General features: G+C 39.4%; 1 protein-coding gene across 1 annotated transcript; it reads left to right on the forward strand.

The window, feature by feature from the left end:
- Positions 1 to 5,001: 5,001 nt before the first annotated feature.
- On the forward strand, positions 5,002 to 15,768 carry LOC143271162 (killer cell immunoglobulin-like receptor 3DL1). Its single transcript, XM_076563196.1, has 5 exons — positions 5,002 to 5,071; positions 9,469 to 9,753; positions 10,921 to 11,226; positions 12,615 to 12,908; positions 15,617 to 15,768. Exons 1-5 carry the CDS (start codon positions 5,002 to 5,004, stop codon positions 15,766 to 15,768), a joined length of 1,107 nt encoding a protein of 368 aa, XP_076419311.1.
- The last annotated feature ends 751 nt before the right edge of the window (positions 15,769 to 16,519 follow it).

Below are 16,519 nucleotides of genomic sequence, written 5' to 3' on the forward strand. Positions count from 1 at the left end.
TACTCTCCTTAGCATTCCGCCGAGGTGGCTGTACCTGGGTATTGAGCTGTGGAGCTTGGTTGTCTCTATTCAACCCATGATATATCATCTGGGTTTCATGGTGACGATGGGATTCTGGAAAGAAGACACTGAGGGACTATGGTGGTATTTTATTTGTACTTAAATGTGATTTTCATTGTATGTTAATAAATAAAGTTGCCCAGGGGTCAGAGCTATTAGAACCATAGCAAGAGTGTGGTGGTGGTGGTGGTGGCTCACACCTTTAATCCCAGCACTTGGTAGAAAAGCTAGGTAGATCTCTGTGTGTTCAGGGATATAGCCAGCATTGGAGACACACACCTTTAAGACCTGGAGGGCAGTACTTACAGGCCGTGATGAGGCGGTCATGTGTTTGAGTTTACAACAAATGAGAAGGCAGAACAGAAAGACTATTTAAAGACAGACACACAGGAAGGAGCTCTCTCTTTTGTAGAAGCTAGGAGCACTGTAGGAGGTAAGATTTTAGCTCTGAGCTCCGACCTCTCGGCTTTCTCTTTTACATTGGTTCTGTGTATCTTATTTTAATAAGACGGTTGGTTACATCTACAAGGGACAAAACCCTTAAGAGTGGCTCTCAAGACTGTTCTTTTTTTAGATATAAGTGCTTATGGATATACAGACCAATATGAGAGCTAGAGATAGATAAAAGAAAGGATAGACAGACAGACAAAAGTAGATGACCTATAAAAGAAAGATAATTGATAAATAGATAACAAAGATAGTTTGATAAATAACAAATACATAAATGATTGAATGGCAGATGTGTTGATTGATTGAAGATGACAGGTAAACATGATCAACTGACAAATAATAACTACATAGGTAGGTAGAGAGAGATGATAGATAGTGTTTCAATCTTGAGTCATCTCCCAAATACCGAAGTAATTGTTTTTAAAACTAGTCATTGTGGACACATTGAGCCATTTATGGTCAAGAAGCATTACCAGGAAGCTACTGCTGATGGTTCAGCATTTCTAAAGGTAAAGAATGGAAACTGTGTTTAGCTTCTTCATGACCACCATGGCACAGTGATCTTAAGTGTGCAACAGTGGCACACATATCTTAGTGGCAGATCACAGCTGTCTAACTGGACTCAAGTTCTGCTCAAATACAGGAAATATGGCCTGGTTCTGGAAATCTACCAAACTATCCGGAGCTAGTGCAGCCTTTGACCTTGGAGAAATCTACAACTGCCACTTTACTAAACAAGTTAATTCCTAATTGCATTCCAAATATCACATGATTTTCCCTTGCACCCGTAGATAAATCTAATTCCAACATCAAAATAAACTTTGTTTAGCCTCAAAAGAAAACACTATTACAAAAATGGAAATGAATACAAATATAGATAAAAAGTAATTGTGCAGATTACATCTCCAGAAGACCCATCTACAACAGATTTCCTGCAACTAAGGCTGAAGGAACATCAGGTAAGAAATGGTGGAAGGATTGTGAGAACCAGAGGTAAAGGAGGCTTACTGTGAGATCTCATTTCCTCAGAATGTGGTCAACACTAAAATTATATACATATAATAGCATTATACAGATTAGTCAGATTGTGTTTTATATTTAGTAGTGTGTGTGTGTGTGTGTGTGTGTGTGTAGATACATAAAAGTAATTAAAGATAAAGATGTTTTTGAGGTTTTAAGTTCAAGATGAAACAAGGACGGAGTGGGAGAGCAATGAAAGAGAAACCATGATAGAGGGAGACATCGTGGGGATAGGGAAAAACTGGCAACTAGGGAAGTTCCCAAAAATCCACATGGACAAGGATCCACCTTGGACTACTAACAATAGTAGAAAAGATGCCCCAACTAGCCTACCCTGTTAATCAGATTGGTGAATACCCTGTCATCATAGAGCCTTCATCCATTAAGAGATGGAAGCAGATGCAGAGATCCACAGCCAAGCACCAGACTGAGCTCCCAAAGTCCAGTCAAAGAGAGTGAAGAGGGATGCTATGAGCAAGGGGCATCAAGATCATGATGGGGATTATGGCACAACTATCAGGGTGTTTGGCCATCCCATCACCAGAGTAGGTCAGTTCCTGCCGTCTCTCAACCATTGTCAGCCGTCTATTGTGGGGGTATCTTTGTGGATCTCCGTGGGCCTCCCTAGCTCTCTGCTTCCTCCCCTTCTCATGTGGTCTTCATTTACCATGGTCTCCTATTTCTTGTTCTCCCTCTCTTTTCTTGATCCAGCTAGGATCTCCAGCTCTCTTTCCCTCGACCGTCGCCCTTCATTGGTCCCACTCATGTCCAGGCTGTTCATGTAGATCTCATCCATTTCTCCGTGTCTTTCTTGGGGTCCCGTTTTCCAGGTAGCCTCACTGGTGATGTGATCTGAGGAATCTGGGTGCAGACATCCACGGCTGGGCCCCTGGTGGAGCTCTGGGAGTCTAATTAGTGAGGCAGAGGAGGGTTTATATGAGCGAGAATTGTTGAAGCCAAGGTTGGATAAAGCACAGGGACAAATAACCAAATGAATGGAAGCACATGAACTATGAACCAAAGGCTGAACCCCAACTGGATCAGGCCCTCTGAATAGGTGAGACAGTCATTTGGCTTGATCTGTTTGGGAGGCATCTAGCCAGTGGTACCAGGTCCTGGGCTCGTTGCATGAGTTAGCTGTTTGGATCCTGGGACTTATGCAGGGACGCTTGGCTCAGTCTGGGAGGCAGGGACTGGACCTGCCAGTCCTCGGGGGAGACCTTGATCTGGAGGAGGTGGGAATGGGAGGTGGGCTGGGGGAGGGGAAGGGTGGCGGGGAGAGGAGAGCATGGGAATCTGTGGCTATTATGTGGAACTGAATGGTGTTGTAAAATAAAAAATAAATAAATAAATTTTAAAAAAAAAAAGATCATGATGGGGAAACTTACAGAGACAACCAAACCAAACTAGTGGGGACTCATGAACTGTGAACCAAGAGCTGGGAGCCTCCATGGGACTGAACTAGGCTCTCTGCAAAAGCAAGACAGTTGTGTAGTTTGATCTGCTTAAGGAGCCCCCAGACAGTGGGATTAGGATCTATCCCTGGTGCATGAACTGCCTTTTGGAGGCCACTACCTGTAGTGGGACACCTTACACAGCCTTGGTGCAGTGGGGCTTGCACCTGCTTCAACTGAGTGTATCAGGCTCTGCTGACTGCCTATGGGATGCCTTGCCTTGGAGGAGCTGCGAATGTGGGGTCTTTTAAGGGGGAAGGCTAGGTGGTAGAAGGAGGGAGAAGAGAAGTATCTATGGTTGGAATGTAAAATGAATAGAAAATTTCTTTTTTTGTAAGTGTAACTCTTTTTTATTTTATAATTTAATTTTACATATCAGCCACGGATTCCCCTGTCCTCCCTCCTCCCACCCCCTAGATTTCCCTCCAAATTCACCCCCCCATTCCCACCTCCTCCAAGGCAAGGTCTCCCCTGGGGATTCAGCTCAGCCTGGTAGATTCATTTGAGGCAGGTCCAGTCACTCCTCCCTGCACCAAGGCTGAGCAAAGTGTCACAGAATAGGTCCTAGGTTCCAAAAAGCCAGCTCATGCACTAAGGACAGGTCCTGGCTCCACTGCCTAGGGGTCTCCTAAACAGTTCAAGCTATTCAACTGTCTCACTTATCCAGAGGGCCTGATCCAGTTCCATGGGGGCTCCTCAGCTATTGGTTCACAGTTCATGTGTTTCCACTAGTTTGGCTATTTGTCCCTGTGCTTTTTCCAATCATGGTCTTAATATCTCTTGCTCATACAATCCTTCCTCTCTCTTGATGATTGGACTCCTGGAGCTCCACCTGGGACTTGGCCGTGGAGCTCTCCATCTGCTTTCATCAGTCACTGAAAATTTCTTAATAAAAAAGATGTATTTAAGAGAACAAAATAGCTATAAATGAGAGATTAAGAAGAGTAAAAGCAAGAGAAATGATAGAATTATAATTTATTTGAAAACATATACTAACAAAACTTTAAGTTTAAATATGTAGAGTAATATATAAAAAACATAACAATGCAATAAAATATAGGAGATATTAAATACTACATATACATAGTACATTCCCAGAGTGTGTAGCCTTGATTCAAAATCCCATTTCCTTGCAGTGTCTTTCAGGTTATTGTCCTCTGACAGATTCTTGTAAAAATACATCATTAGAATACTGATGTTTCTTATCTCAGTTCACTATTGTGTATTTAATATGTCCTACTGAATTAAAGAATTAGTGATGTAGACTCAAGAACTAGGGTTATAAAATAATAATGTTTATAAAATGCAAAAAAATTTGTAGAATTGTACAAATTAAACATTCTCAGAAATTTCTATCTCAATCATTAAAACATGAAGTGGAAAAACACAGCATAATAAATATGTATCTGGGCATTTGGGTAAAGAATGGTAGGTGCACAGGGCTGTAGAGATCACTCAGAGGTGAAGAGTGTGCTCTGCACTTGCAGATGACCCAGTGTTATATGCCAATGCCTACACCCCAAGCTCACAACTGTGAGACTCCAGCTGCAGGGGATCCAATCAATGCCCACTTTGGGCCTTCCAGGCACCAGCACTCACATGCACATACTCACACACACACATGTATATATTCACATAATTTAAAATGAATTTTTTAAAAGAATATGAATGGTACATCTTTAAAATTTTCAGTTAAAACAAAAATATACTTGCTTTATTTCTTTGATTTTTGAAAATAAGTGGAATTTTATTATTCTAAAAATCTACACAATCATGTAAAAAAATTGAATAATTATAACCTAACATTGGATTACTACAAGGATGATTATTTTGATTGACACATTAGGATTGCTGTTATAATATGAATAGTATTCATTCAATATGATGCACAGAAAGCCAGAGGAAACATTCAGCCTCAGATGTAAAAAGCTACAACATGCAAACCTTTAGTACCATAATCAAATTTGATTATTTGAAATAAAAAGCGTTTGGTCCAGGATGCAACTCAGTTGTAGTCATGGTGAATGCTGTGGCTGAAGAGCTGAACTCTGAAGTATTCCAAGAAGCTGTGATCCTCCAAGGCCATGGTAAACGAGAAGCATTTGCAAAGCCTCATAAGGCAACACGCACCCTTTAATCCAGGCACTTGGGATGGGATTAAGGTGCACTTTGAGTTCAAAGCCAGCGTGGTCTACAAAGTGAGTTCCAGGATAAACAGGGCTACAGAAAAACTCTATGTGGAAAAAAATCAATAAACGTGGGAGTGACAGCGGATGTGCTCTGTTGGTCAGCTTTCCGTGCTGTGGTCAGGTAGATGCTTTGAGCCTCTCACAACATCCTGTAAGTTTTATTCTGGCTCTACCTCTTGTCAGCTGAAGCAACACCATGCTGTCTCCACTCCCAAACCTTGTGTGTACTGGTGAGTTCTCCAGGGAATGAAGGGTGTTGAATACCAGAGTGGAAATGTCGTTCTGGGAAGTTGGAACCATCCTCAGTAGAAACACTGACTTCTGTGCTGGATTTTGGTTCCTGAGTTCATCTTAACTAAGTGAACTCTGATTCTACTCTACAGAGACCCAACAGGAAAGGGGAGGGTCATATGGATACACTATTGGAAGGAGATGGACCATCCAGCATGACTTTTTCTTTGCAGGCTTCTTCCTAATCCTGAGAACATTGACAGAAGCAGGTAGGTCCATCCTTAACACTTTGAGATACTACCCATCCCAATACATAGGTTTCATTCTAACAGGAGAGCACATATCACAGGGTGTTGACTGGTGGCTTCTGTGAGTGACTCCTTGGTGAGTCTTCTGAACTTCTAAGTTAGGATCCAAGGAACCAGCCTCTCAGGTCTCTCCCAGATACTCGCTGGCACTGTCCCTGGCAGAGTCAGGCATCAGCTTTGATCAATTAAATTTTTTTTTTGGTTTTTCAAGACAGGTTTTCTCTGTAACTCTAAATATACAAGAAGTCATTTTTTACACTAGGCTGCCCATGAACTCAGACATTTGCCTGCCTGTGCCACCCAACTGCTATGATTAAAACAGTGGGCCATTACACTTGACAGATAATCAATATTTTTAATTAAAATAATCTTCCCCCTTGCCATGCTCTAAAATGACCACCTCCACATATTTTGAAATTTCGTGTAATAATTTATGACTTTTTAAATATGTGACTCACTTGACAACCATTGAAGTTGTTATTTTTATCTACACACATCTATGCTACAGATAGAATCTGTGTACCACTGGCACACTATTGCATCTTCTTAGTTTGGCTTGCTTTCAGTGAGAATCTTTTACTTTTTCCACATGAAGATGTTTTCATGCAACTCAATAGCAGCCTTTACATTTAGTTTGAAGAACTCCACAGAGTTTCCTGTGCTTGTGGTGATGAGCTCTATCCCCTAATCTTTTTCTCAGAAATTCATTATGTCTATTTCTAAAGCACAGAGTTGCTGACATTTATAGGCAGATTTTCTTTTTTCTACTCACTTCATCGAATAAATCATCCTGGACACTTGGGCCCAGAAATCTTTGCTCAGATGTATGCCATTAGGTATGTTGAAAGTCCCTCATGTGTTCTTTGCTTCTTTTATCATTCTGATTTCAGGATCTCTTGTGATAATAATGTGCTCTGTGATTGTGATTATTTGGGTTGGAATTCTTTTGTGTCCTTTGACCTTCTTGTACTTGACCATGTACATTTTATTCCAAGTTTCAACAATATACTAAACTTTCTTCTCTATGATTTTTCACTTTATTTTTATTAGTTCTCTTATTTCTCTCTTTTTGTTAATAGTTTATTGATTTTTCTAGAATTTCACACAATGTGTTAATTATATTCACCCCTACCTAAACTCATCCTAGTTCTAACCCCCCTACACACCCAAGAAAACCTTTATATTTCTTTACCCTTTCTTGAATTTTTATGACTCATAATTTGGTATTGTGATGGCATCAAAAAATCCTGCCATTCTTCTTGATTGAATTTTAATTTAGTTTCTGTATTTACCCATCAGATTATTTAATGCCTGGTCTAAGCCCACACATTCTCCTATTGTGTCAAGTATACTATGGAAACATTCTATTAACTTTTTACATTTTTTCATTTATTTATTGATTGATTGATTGTACTATGCCACAAGTGTGGAAGTCAGAGGACAACCTTCTGAATTTCATCATGAGAGTCACAGCAATGGAATGCAGAGAATCGGGCTTGGCAGCAAGACCCTTTTCCTATTTACACATCAAGATGACCCACATGTTTTGTCCACTCAGTAGTTGTGATCTTGACTTAAGAGGGATGTTGCCAAAATTTTTAGCTTGTTGAATGATTAACTTCCAAATTTTATAAAATATTCTAGACAGTTTCTTTTCTAAGTTATATCATGTCTTTTTATTTTATAAAGGATTTTCCTGTTTAAATTTAATTTCTGGAGATTTTCATAAATGAGTACTATATTTGCATCATTCCTAGCCATTGGAATGTATCAAAAGAATTGACATCTTATGTCATGGATACATTTCATGTCATGTTCTTTGCTGCTCTATTTTCAATAGCTAGGACATGGAAACAACCTGAATGTCTTTCAGCTGATGAATGGATAATAAAAATGTGTCACAGATATAATGTGGTTAACAATGAAACCATAAAATTTTCATAAAAAGTAAATGCAACTATAAAACATTTAACTGAGATAACATAGACCCAGAAAAAATGCCACATATTCTCTCATCTGTGGGTCTTAGCTCCAAATATTTATTCATAGTTATAATTCTATCACTTTGGTAAAAGTACTACTGTGAATTACTTGTTGTGGGCTTCATAGGCCTTCCTTCCTTCTGTGTTTACTTCCAAAGTCTCGCCATTGTTTTCTGTCAGGTTTGACTTCTCTGATTTTCACGCTTAAGTTCTTACAAAACACACTTGCATAGTGAAGAGAATCACCTCCTCTGCACATGCAGAAGGTCTTTGGTTGGAAATAGACCTTTACCATTAATCTAACTGAGAATAGATCTGGACAAATTGTTGCAACCCTGTACAGGATGATCCCGGTGTCATTTTCTGTTGTTTGACTACTTTGCTTCCTCTCTTTTAAGATCAGATATTGTTGTTTCCTGTGCTTCTGGTTCAGTAAAATCACTGACTATTCTCTACAATCGGGGACAGTTTCTCATTGGGTACATAATCGCCTCTTCCAGGACAGTGTTGCAAGATGTCCTCAGGTCTGGAGTCCATACTGTCTTCACTGGAGTGTTTTGCTATTGTCTCTTTCCTCAGGAATATCCACCATGTGAATACAGAACATAGACCAAGATGCATGGGCTGTCAATCATGAGTCCAAATCCTTTTCATCACCATGTGATCCAAGTGACAGAGCAGTTGTATACTTTCAAAGTTCCACATGCAAGAAGCCTTGAAATGGTTGAGAAACTATATGTCTGCCTCTAACTTATCACTCTTGGTGTGAAAACGTGAACCAGTTTGACCTCTGTGAATGAAGCTCTGTACAAGAGTACAGAAGGGACAGAGTAGTTCAAAGACTATTTTCCTCTGTTTTATTGTAGATTTTTTTCAATTCTGTGGTCATATGGGACAGCTCATCCTCACCCCTGAGGTCTGGAATAATCACAATATAATTCTAATCTTAGTATTGTTAGACTTCTAGAGTCAGTGAGGGTGAATCAAGAGCATTCCTTTTCTGCTGTCTTAGTGACCACAATTCCCATCTGTTATCTTACAAATGAATCTTTTTACTCTAGCATCTGATGTAATTTATTTTTAAATTACAATTTTTCATGACCAGATCTACTTTGTTATTTAACACTTACTCTACATTATCAGTTAACATATCTTATCATAGAAAGATAAACCATAGATATGTGGTAGTTGGGGGACACTCATTACATGAAAATGACCCTATTGTGTTTGAGACTATCCTTGGGAATATACAACACATGAAAATCTGCTCACCCCATAAATGAAGCCCATGACAGACCAAGCTGATTGCATCAAAGTTTAAATAGGTGAATTTATGAGTTAAATGAGATTACTAATAGCAGTATGGATGAGGGATTATTAGCAGAAGCAAAGGTTGACTCAAAAGCATTACTGAAAGCACACCTCAATGTAGGTGATTATCAAGAAAGTCAAAACCAGGGAGCTCTCTGCACAACTTGCAGGGAGATAAACGGGTGTTAAATATCTCCACTTAGAATTCAGCAAGTCCTATAGCTTACTGTTTCTACAGAACTGGGAAAAGCTGATGAATCTTGCAAGTTTCAGCTTTCCAATATATATGATGTTTGTTTACCTCCTGTATCCCCTGATCATTTCTACCTCTCACATTGAAACAGGGATGCTTCAGTTCAGAGAAAATGGTTGTATAAATGACCAAGAAGAAGTGAACATTGACACTCAGCACTCAGGAATAAAAGGGGAATCAATACATTTTTTTCTGTGTATCTTCCTGCAGGAATTCATGACAAGCCTTCATTGTCTGCTTGGCCAAGCCATGTTGTTACACTGGGACAATATGTGGATCTTAAATGTGACTATCATAAGGAGTCTTCCATGTTCAAGCTGTACAAAGAACTTGGACCTCCTATCCCTCAGTTCCATGACAGAAAATTCTACAAATACCTTCTCTTGGGTCCCGTGACACCGGAATTTGGAGGAACCTACAGATGCTATAATTACAATCATCAGTACCCTAATGAACTGTCATCACACAGTGACCCCTTGGAGATCATAATATCAGGTCAGAGATCATAATTGGAGTGTAATTTCATTTCCCCAAAGCTCCTCATGCTTGAATTTTCAGAACAAGTTTTAGTCAGAGTCTCAGCATTATAAAGGAATTCTCAACACACAGAAATGGGTCCTATGGTGGACATAACATAAACCCAAGGACATGCACTTTCTTGTGCCTAAGCCTTCGGGAGTGTAAAGGCAGTGTTAAGGAGTGTTGTGTCACAGATAGATTGAGCTTGAAGATGGAATTCAGACATTAACAAGTTGACAGCAGAATTGGAGAATGTCCTGAATTATCCTGACTCTATAGAACCACAATGGCTCATATACCAAATAAGGAAAACTCAGTTGTAGGCAGAACAAAGCATTATGAAGGAGACGTCCTCTTGCTAATTCTGACAGTGGAGGACAGGTCCACAAGCTAAGGAGTGCTTGAGACTTCTAAAAGTTGAAGGAAAATGGTAGTGGATACTTCCCTAGTGATATCAGCAGCAACAAATCCCTGCAGATAACTGATTTATTCTGTTTGGGCTTGTTTCAGAATTCTGATCTTCATAACACTTGTGTTCTCTTTAAGAATCCCATTTGTGATGATTTGTTATGGTAGTGATTGGATAAGGAACCTACATCAAGGAAAAATTAAGAACTAGGCAGGGATGTGCAGAGAACAGGAATATCCAGTTGGTAATACATCAACCTGTTATAAGAAACAATGCTTATGATGCCAGATCTGGGATGCTTTTTGAACTTTGAACCATAGAGAAGGTCAGAAGAGTTGCGCTGATACCTACCTTCACCTCAAATTCCCTTATCTTGCCAATTAGTATACTTAGTCCAAAATAGTATTAAAAAGGTCTCATGAAAGAGCATGGCATAAACATTCCCAGGTTTTCAGAATTCCCAAAACATAGAAAGGAACAACAGGAACTGTGGTGGACAGTATCAGCAGATACATTCTCACAGCAAGCCATTGGGAAAATAGTGTGCTGGTACTAGAGTCACAGAATTGGGAAATGTCCAGAGAATGATGGAGGAGTCCGTGTACAAAGTCAACATAAACAGAGACAGGACAGTGGGACACTGACAGGAAGAACAGGTTAAGGGGGAAAAACATAGATTTTCTTGGATTCATAGACTGGCATCAGGTTCATACTCACAATCTCCTTATTCCTAGGACTGTATAGGAAGCCTTTCTTGTTGGCCCTACAAACTTCCCTGGTAAAAGCAGGAGAGAAGATGACCCTGGAGTGTCATTCAGAGATTATGTTTGAAACCTTCATTTTGACTTCACATAGAAAGAAAATAATAAAGGCTTCTTTTGAGCTTTCTGCAGAATCTCATATTGGGGGATCCCAAGCCAACTTCTCAATAGGTCCTGTGACACCTGACCATGCTGGGATTTACACATGCTATGGTTCTTACAATCACACACCATATGAGTGGTCGGAATCCAGTGACCCTGTTGACATAAAGATCACAGGTAAGAGGGTATTACCTGCTAATCAGCTCTGTGTGATACAGAGCAGTTATTCTATCTATTGGAAGTTCTGGAGGGTTATGAAGATGAGTATGGGAAATGTAGAGAAAAGCAACCTCAGTGAGTATATTACTGACATAAACAACTAAAATGGAGACACAAGAACAGACCATTTGTTATATCATCTAGCACAGATACAGAGAGGTCAAAGAAGTCATAACTAGAAGTAAAGTGAAAGGGACAACTTAGTGAGCTTCATATGAATCAGAGACAATGATGTCCTTCTACTAGTGTTCAAAGGCCTCAACAATTCAGATTTTGTTTACCTTCTATATCCATAAGACATCTATCGGAAGACCTAGACATATCATGTGTCTGACCTGAGTTTATGTGTTGGGTAGGTCTGGCTCTTCATGAGTCCTGAGACCTTGGTGCAGATAACAGACATAGAATTTCTGTGTTGATTAACATTCTTCCTTTCTTGTGGTTGACTGATTATTCATCCTAGAATAGCATAGCCTTAGGAAATTGAGTAGGCCTCCAATTGCTGTTTCTTTTCTACATCTCCAAACTGTTTTCTGTCCAAGTTCCAATTATTCACACACTCTAGGTGACTGAAAAAAATGCTACAAGGCTTTTCCTTGGGAAAGACATGGAATACATATGCCATGGAAGAGGAAATGTGGGGAAAGGACCTGCAAAGTTGGTACAGGTGAGGGAACCAGGAAGAACTGTATGAGGATGTCTTAATGAAGTCCATTACATGGCATTCTATTTAAAACAAAATGACAAGTGCCTCTAATTAAAAGAATTCATTGACAAAACATTTGGAAAAACTGAAAGGACAAAATAGAACAATTGGAAAAGAAATGGAATCAGGGGAAGTTCATGGACAAAAGAGAATAACAGCACAAAATGATCAACATTACATATAGAAATATATATGGAATGGCACTTAAAAAGAAGCCATGAAATCATTTAATATATTTTAATTTCAAGTTTTTTGAAAACAAATACACTAATACATTATATATACAAGAAAATGTCATAAGGAATTCAATAGCTATAAAAAGATAACATATGTTAATGAAGACAAACTTAAAAACACAGATGGTATGAACCAATGCATGTAGAGGCAGACACTGGCAAAATAACGTAGAAGGTAAGATGGAGAGGGGAAAAGATCAGAAAATAGAATAAAGGAGAGATAAAGATGGGACAGAGAGAGTGAGAGAAACAGAGAGAGATAGAGAGACAGGGGGAGACAGAGAAACAGAGAGAAACAAAGAAAGAGAGAGATCACAAACCAAGAAGGAGGAGAGAGAAATGAGGAGAAAATAAACACTGGTAGGGAGCAGCCCCTCTAAATGTCTCTGCCTCCTTTCTTCCAGGTTTATACAAGAAACCTTCTCTGTCAGCCCTTATAGACCCTGTGGTGATGTCAGGAGAGAACGTGACCTTGTCCTGCATCTCTGACCATCAGTTTGACATGTTCCATCTGACCAGAGAAGGGGTGCCTCTGGGGCAGGGGCTGCCTGCAGTGCAGAGCCACAATGGGACATTCCAGTCCAACTTCCTTCTTGGACCTGTGGTCCAGGGAGGGACCTATAGGTGCTATGGCTCTTTCAGAAACTCTTCACGTGCATGGTCATCCCCAAGTGACCCCATGTGTCTTCCTGTCACAGGTAAGAAATTCTCATATCTATCTCAAGTCTTGTGACTAAGAAAAACTGAAACCATATCTGAGAATCACTCTCCTGATGAGGGAGAGAAATTTTCATAGGAAGGTATGGAGGAGTTCTAGGAGATGTTTTGAACATATAAATATATATAAACATATATTTATATATATATATATACATACACATACATAAAACACATACATATGTGTATGCTATGTGTGTATGTATATATGTATGTACATGTGTATATATATATTCCAAAAAAGGACTCAGTAAGCTTTGTGTGTGTGTGTGTGTGTGTGTGTGTATCAATATATACACACATATAACATCAATAATCAAAGAAAAAAAGATATCAATTTAAGGATGGGGGAGGTGTGGGAAAACTTGAAGGAACAGTACCTGTGTGGGACTACAGAGTTGAAAGCAAGAGAGAAAGGAATATAATTATACCTAATTAAAAACATTTTAAAAGATAATTCATGTTTGATAGAAAAAAATATCAGATTACAAAATGACAGAAAGAGAAATTCCAAAATAATCTTTATTCTGTTTGGCCAGACCCACTGAGACATCTGTGTTTCCATGCAGGTATAAAGAGGGGTCAAGACAGACTCATAAGGGATGAATTTGGACCGGTTTGGCCAGCTCAGAGATGGAGCAGCCCTCCTAATCTCTCACACATACCGATATCTCCATGGTACTCCTATTAAGTCATCACAACTTGAAATCCAAGGACAGAGTAATACCCTCTAATCAAACTACACAAAGGCATCCTATAACCCATAAGACTCAGAAATCATGGGTAAAGTGGGTGTTGGTCACTGGCCAACTTCAAAGAAGTTTCCATAAAAGACAGAAAGTATCACTGACCTATCTCCCTCTCCTGTTCCCATTCTTTAGCAAACTCATCCAGAAACTACCCTTCTTCTACAGAAACAGACTCCAAAACTAGTGAGTAAATGATTTCTCTTCTCTGTTGTAGAACCTTAGGCACCAAAATCTCTTAGGTTCATACGTTGTCTCGTCTGTCCGTCACACAGCTCTGTAGTCTTAGCTTTCTCATCGCTTCTCTGATTCTCAAATTCTACAACATGACAAGATATTTAGGGGCAGCATGGGACCTTTATGGACTAACCGTCTTTAATTTCTGCACCTGTGACCCCCTACAAGTGAACAGGGGTAGAAATTTTACTCCCTTCCAAATAACAACAAATTGTTCACTCTAGCTGTGTTCATGTTGGAGAGGAGGTGATCAGACCCGAATAAGGAAGAAAGCAGAAAGGAACATATTATAAGGACACTATCTGTGATGAAATGGCCTTGACTTCATTTTTCCTTTTTGAAGAAGTTAATGTTTGGTTCAGTGGTGTTATAGGTGTAAAAGTTGCAGAGCTTATTAACTGAGCACTGAAATGAATCTCAGATTCAGACACTGAACACATAAGCTGTACATTGTGTCCTGGCATTTTCTGTCAGTGGCATAAGATGGATGAGATGGAGCACTCATGCACAAGTCACATGAAAAAGAAGCTGTAAGAGATAAAAAAAAATTGGGCTTTCGGGGTTATCTAGTGTGACAAGTTTCAGGAAAGCTGCAGATTGGCAAAGAAAGTGCATTAGTACTTTCCCCCTGCACTGTGCTTCATGGAATGTTAAGGATTGCATATCCTGGATTTTATACTCTGAAGCCATAGAAAATTCTAGCTAAACCATAAGGCATTTTACACTGCAAACAGTAACAGAGCCCAGGGTATTCTTGAAGGGTCCTCCTTACCTTCATTCCTAACATGTATAGCACATATTAAATTTATTCTGAGAATTATATGAGAAAGAATAGAACACATAAGCATATGCCATATGCCATCAGGATACTTATCTTTAATATTTTACTTGTATTAGTTCTTTGGCAATTTCATACAATGTGCTTTGATGACATTCACCCCTCCCCCAACTCCTCCTGGACCTATCCACCAAACTCTGTGTTGTCTTTTTTATCGATGAACTTCAATTTGTGATGCACATATATTCATGGATGTGTGACCTCCCACTGGACTATGGTCAAGTTACTAGTAACATTTTTGAAACTGACTCTCCATCTCCCAGCAGCTTTCATTTGCCTACAGATTCTTGGCTAGGGTTGTACTTCATGTTGTCCACCTCTACCCCATTCATGCTGGAATTTGGTCTGGCTTCAGCTTGTACTGATCTTGTGAATGCTGTCACTAGTTCCTGTGAGTTCATATATGCAACCGCCCTCTTGTGTCCAGGAGGCCCTATTTCTTTGTAGTTATCATCAACGTCATTCAGCCATTTTTGGTCCATTATTTTCACAAAGAACAATGAGCCTGTAGAGAGGTGGATATGATATAAATGTCCTATTTAGATACAATCATTCCATAATCTCTTGTTGTCTGGACATTTCCTAATTATGGATATCTGTATTGATCACCATGGGTTGCAAATATAAGCTTCCCTGCTGGAGGTTAAGAAAAGCATTAATGCATGGGTCAAAACCATGGGTTGATGAAAAGTCATCAAGAGTCAGTGTAGTACTATGTTGATTCAGCAGAATAATAGTAGTAAGTTCCCCATTAAAACTCCTGCCCTAATGAAAAATTACATTCACTATCTATCAACCAATAGATGTAAGGCAATCTATTACAGAGATCCTAAGATTTGTGTCTTATTGTATTCACATTTTCCATCAGATAATCACAAGCTCCTGTATATTCTGATAAGACTGTTGGCCTTCATGATGATTGTCCTCCTCATCTTCTTAGTTCATTCTTGGTGCTATGCCAAAAGGAATAAATATCAGGAAGAAGCTAGTGAGTATCATCTGAGGAGTGTGAAAAACTGAACCTGGAGGAATACAGGTGTGTGGTCTTCTTTTACTTAACCCAGGACAGGTCCACTGATTCAGGGCTTTACAGAGAGAACAGCTGAGCCTTTGTTCTTCCCCTCAGCCCTTAGTAAAGTGACTAATTCTTCACTTTACATTCACATTCAATGCAGACTAATATCTAGGAGAAGGTTTTATCAGAAAGAGCGATGGAGAGAAAGAGAATCCTGTAACATAAAGCAAGGATGAGATGGGGCTTGGAACATAGAGATGCAGCATATCCAACTCTGCTGTGTGGCAGAAGAGTAGCCTTGGGTATTTCCACATATCTCATTAATACATTAGTATTTGATATGAACATGCAGAAGTGCTTTCTTAGGTGTTTTTAATTACTTCTGTCCCCTAAAATGCAGCCATTGTGGACCAAGATTCTGAAGTGCAAAGAAGATGGAACAGACAGCCCTCCTGAGCGAATAATCTTCTACACAGTCTACCTTCCCTCATACCCTACAATAATATCTGCATACAATATAACTTTATACTTACTCATTTCTAGAACCCTAAAACAGAAATGTAGAAGTTGTTATACCCAAAATTTATGAAGACCTTTTTCAAACATTTGATCACTCCTGCTTCCCAGAGACCCAAGAAATCCTCCACAAGTACCAGTGTGTGCATGAAAGTTATGAAATGATGAGATAAATTGAAAGATTGTCTGTACTCCATGAGTTCTCAAAGAAAAATCCAAGGAAGTCTTCTTTGGAGACCA

Source organism: Peromyscus maniculatus, chromosome 1 (assembly GCF_049852395.1).
Source record: "Peromyscus maniculatus bairdii isolate BWxNUB_F1_BW_parent chromosome 1, HU_Pman_BW_mat_3.1, whole genome shotgun sequence".
Classification (NCBI taxonomy): Eukaryota; Metazoa; Chordata; class Mammalia; order Rodentia; family Cricetidae; genus Peromyscus; species Peromyscus maniculatus.

Coding starts and splice junctions, on each gene's coding strand:
- LOC143271162 (XM_076563196.1), top strand. CDS start 5,002: ATGGTGAATGCTGTGGCTGAAGAGCTGAACTCTGAAGTATTCCAAGAA. Junction 5,072..9,468: donor TGTGATCCTCCAAGGCCATG/GTAAACGAGAAG, acceptor ATCTTCCTGCAG/GAATTCATGACAAGCCTTCA. Junction 11,227..12,614: donor TGTTGACATAAAGATCACAG/GTAAGAGGGTAT, acceptor CCTTTCTTCCAG/GTTTATACAAGAAACCTTCT.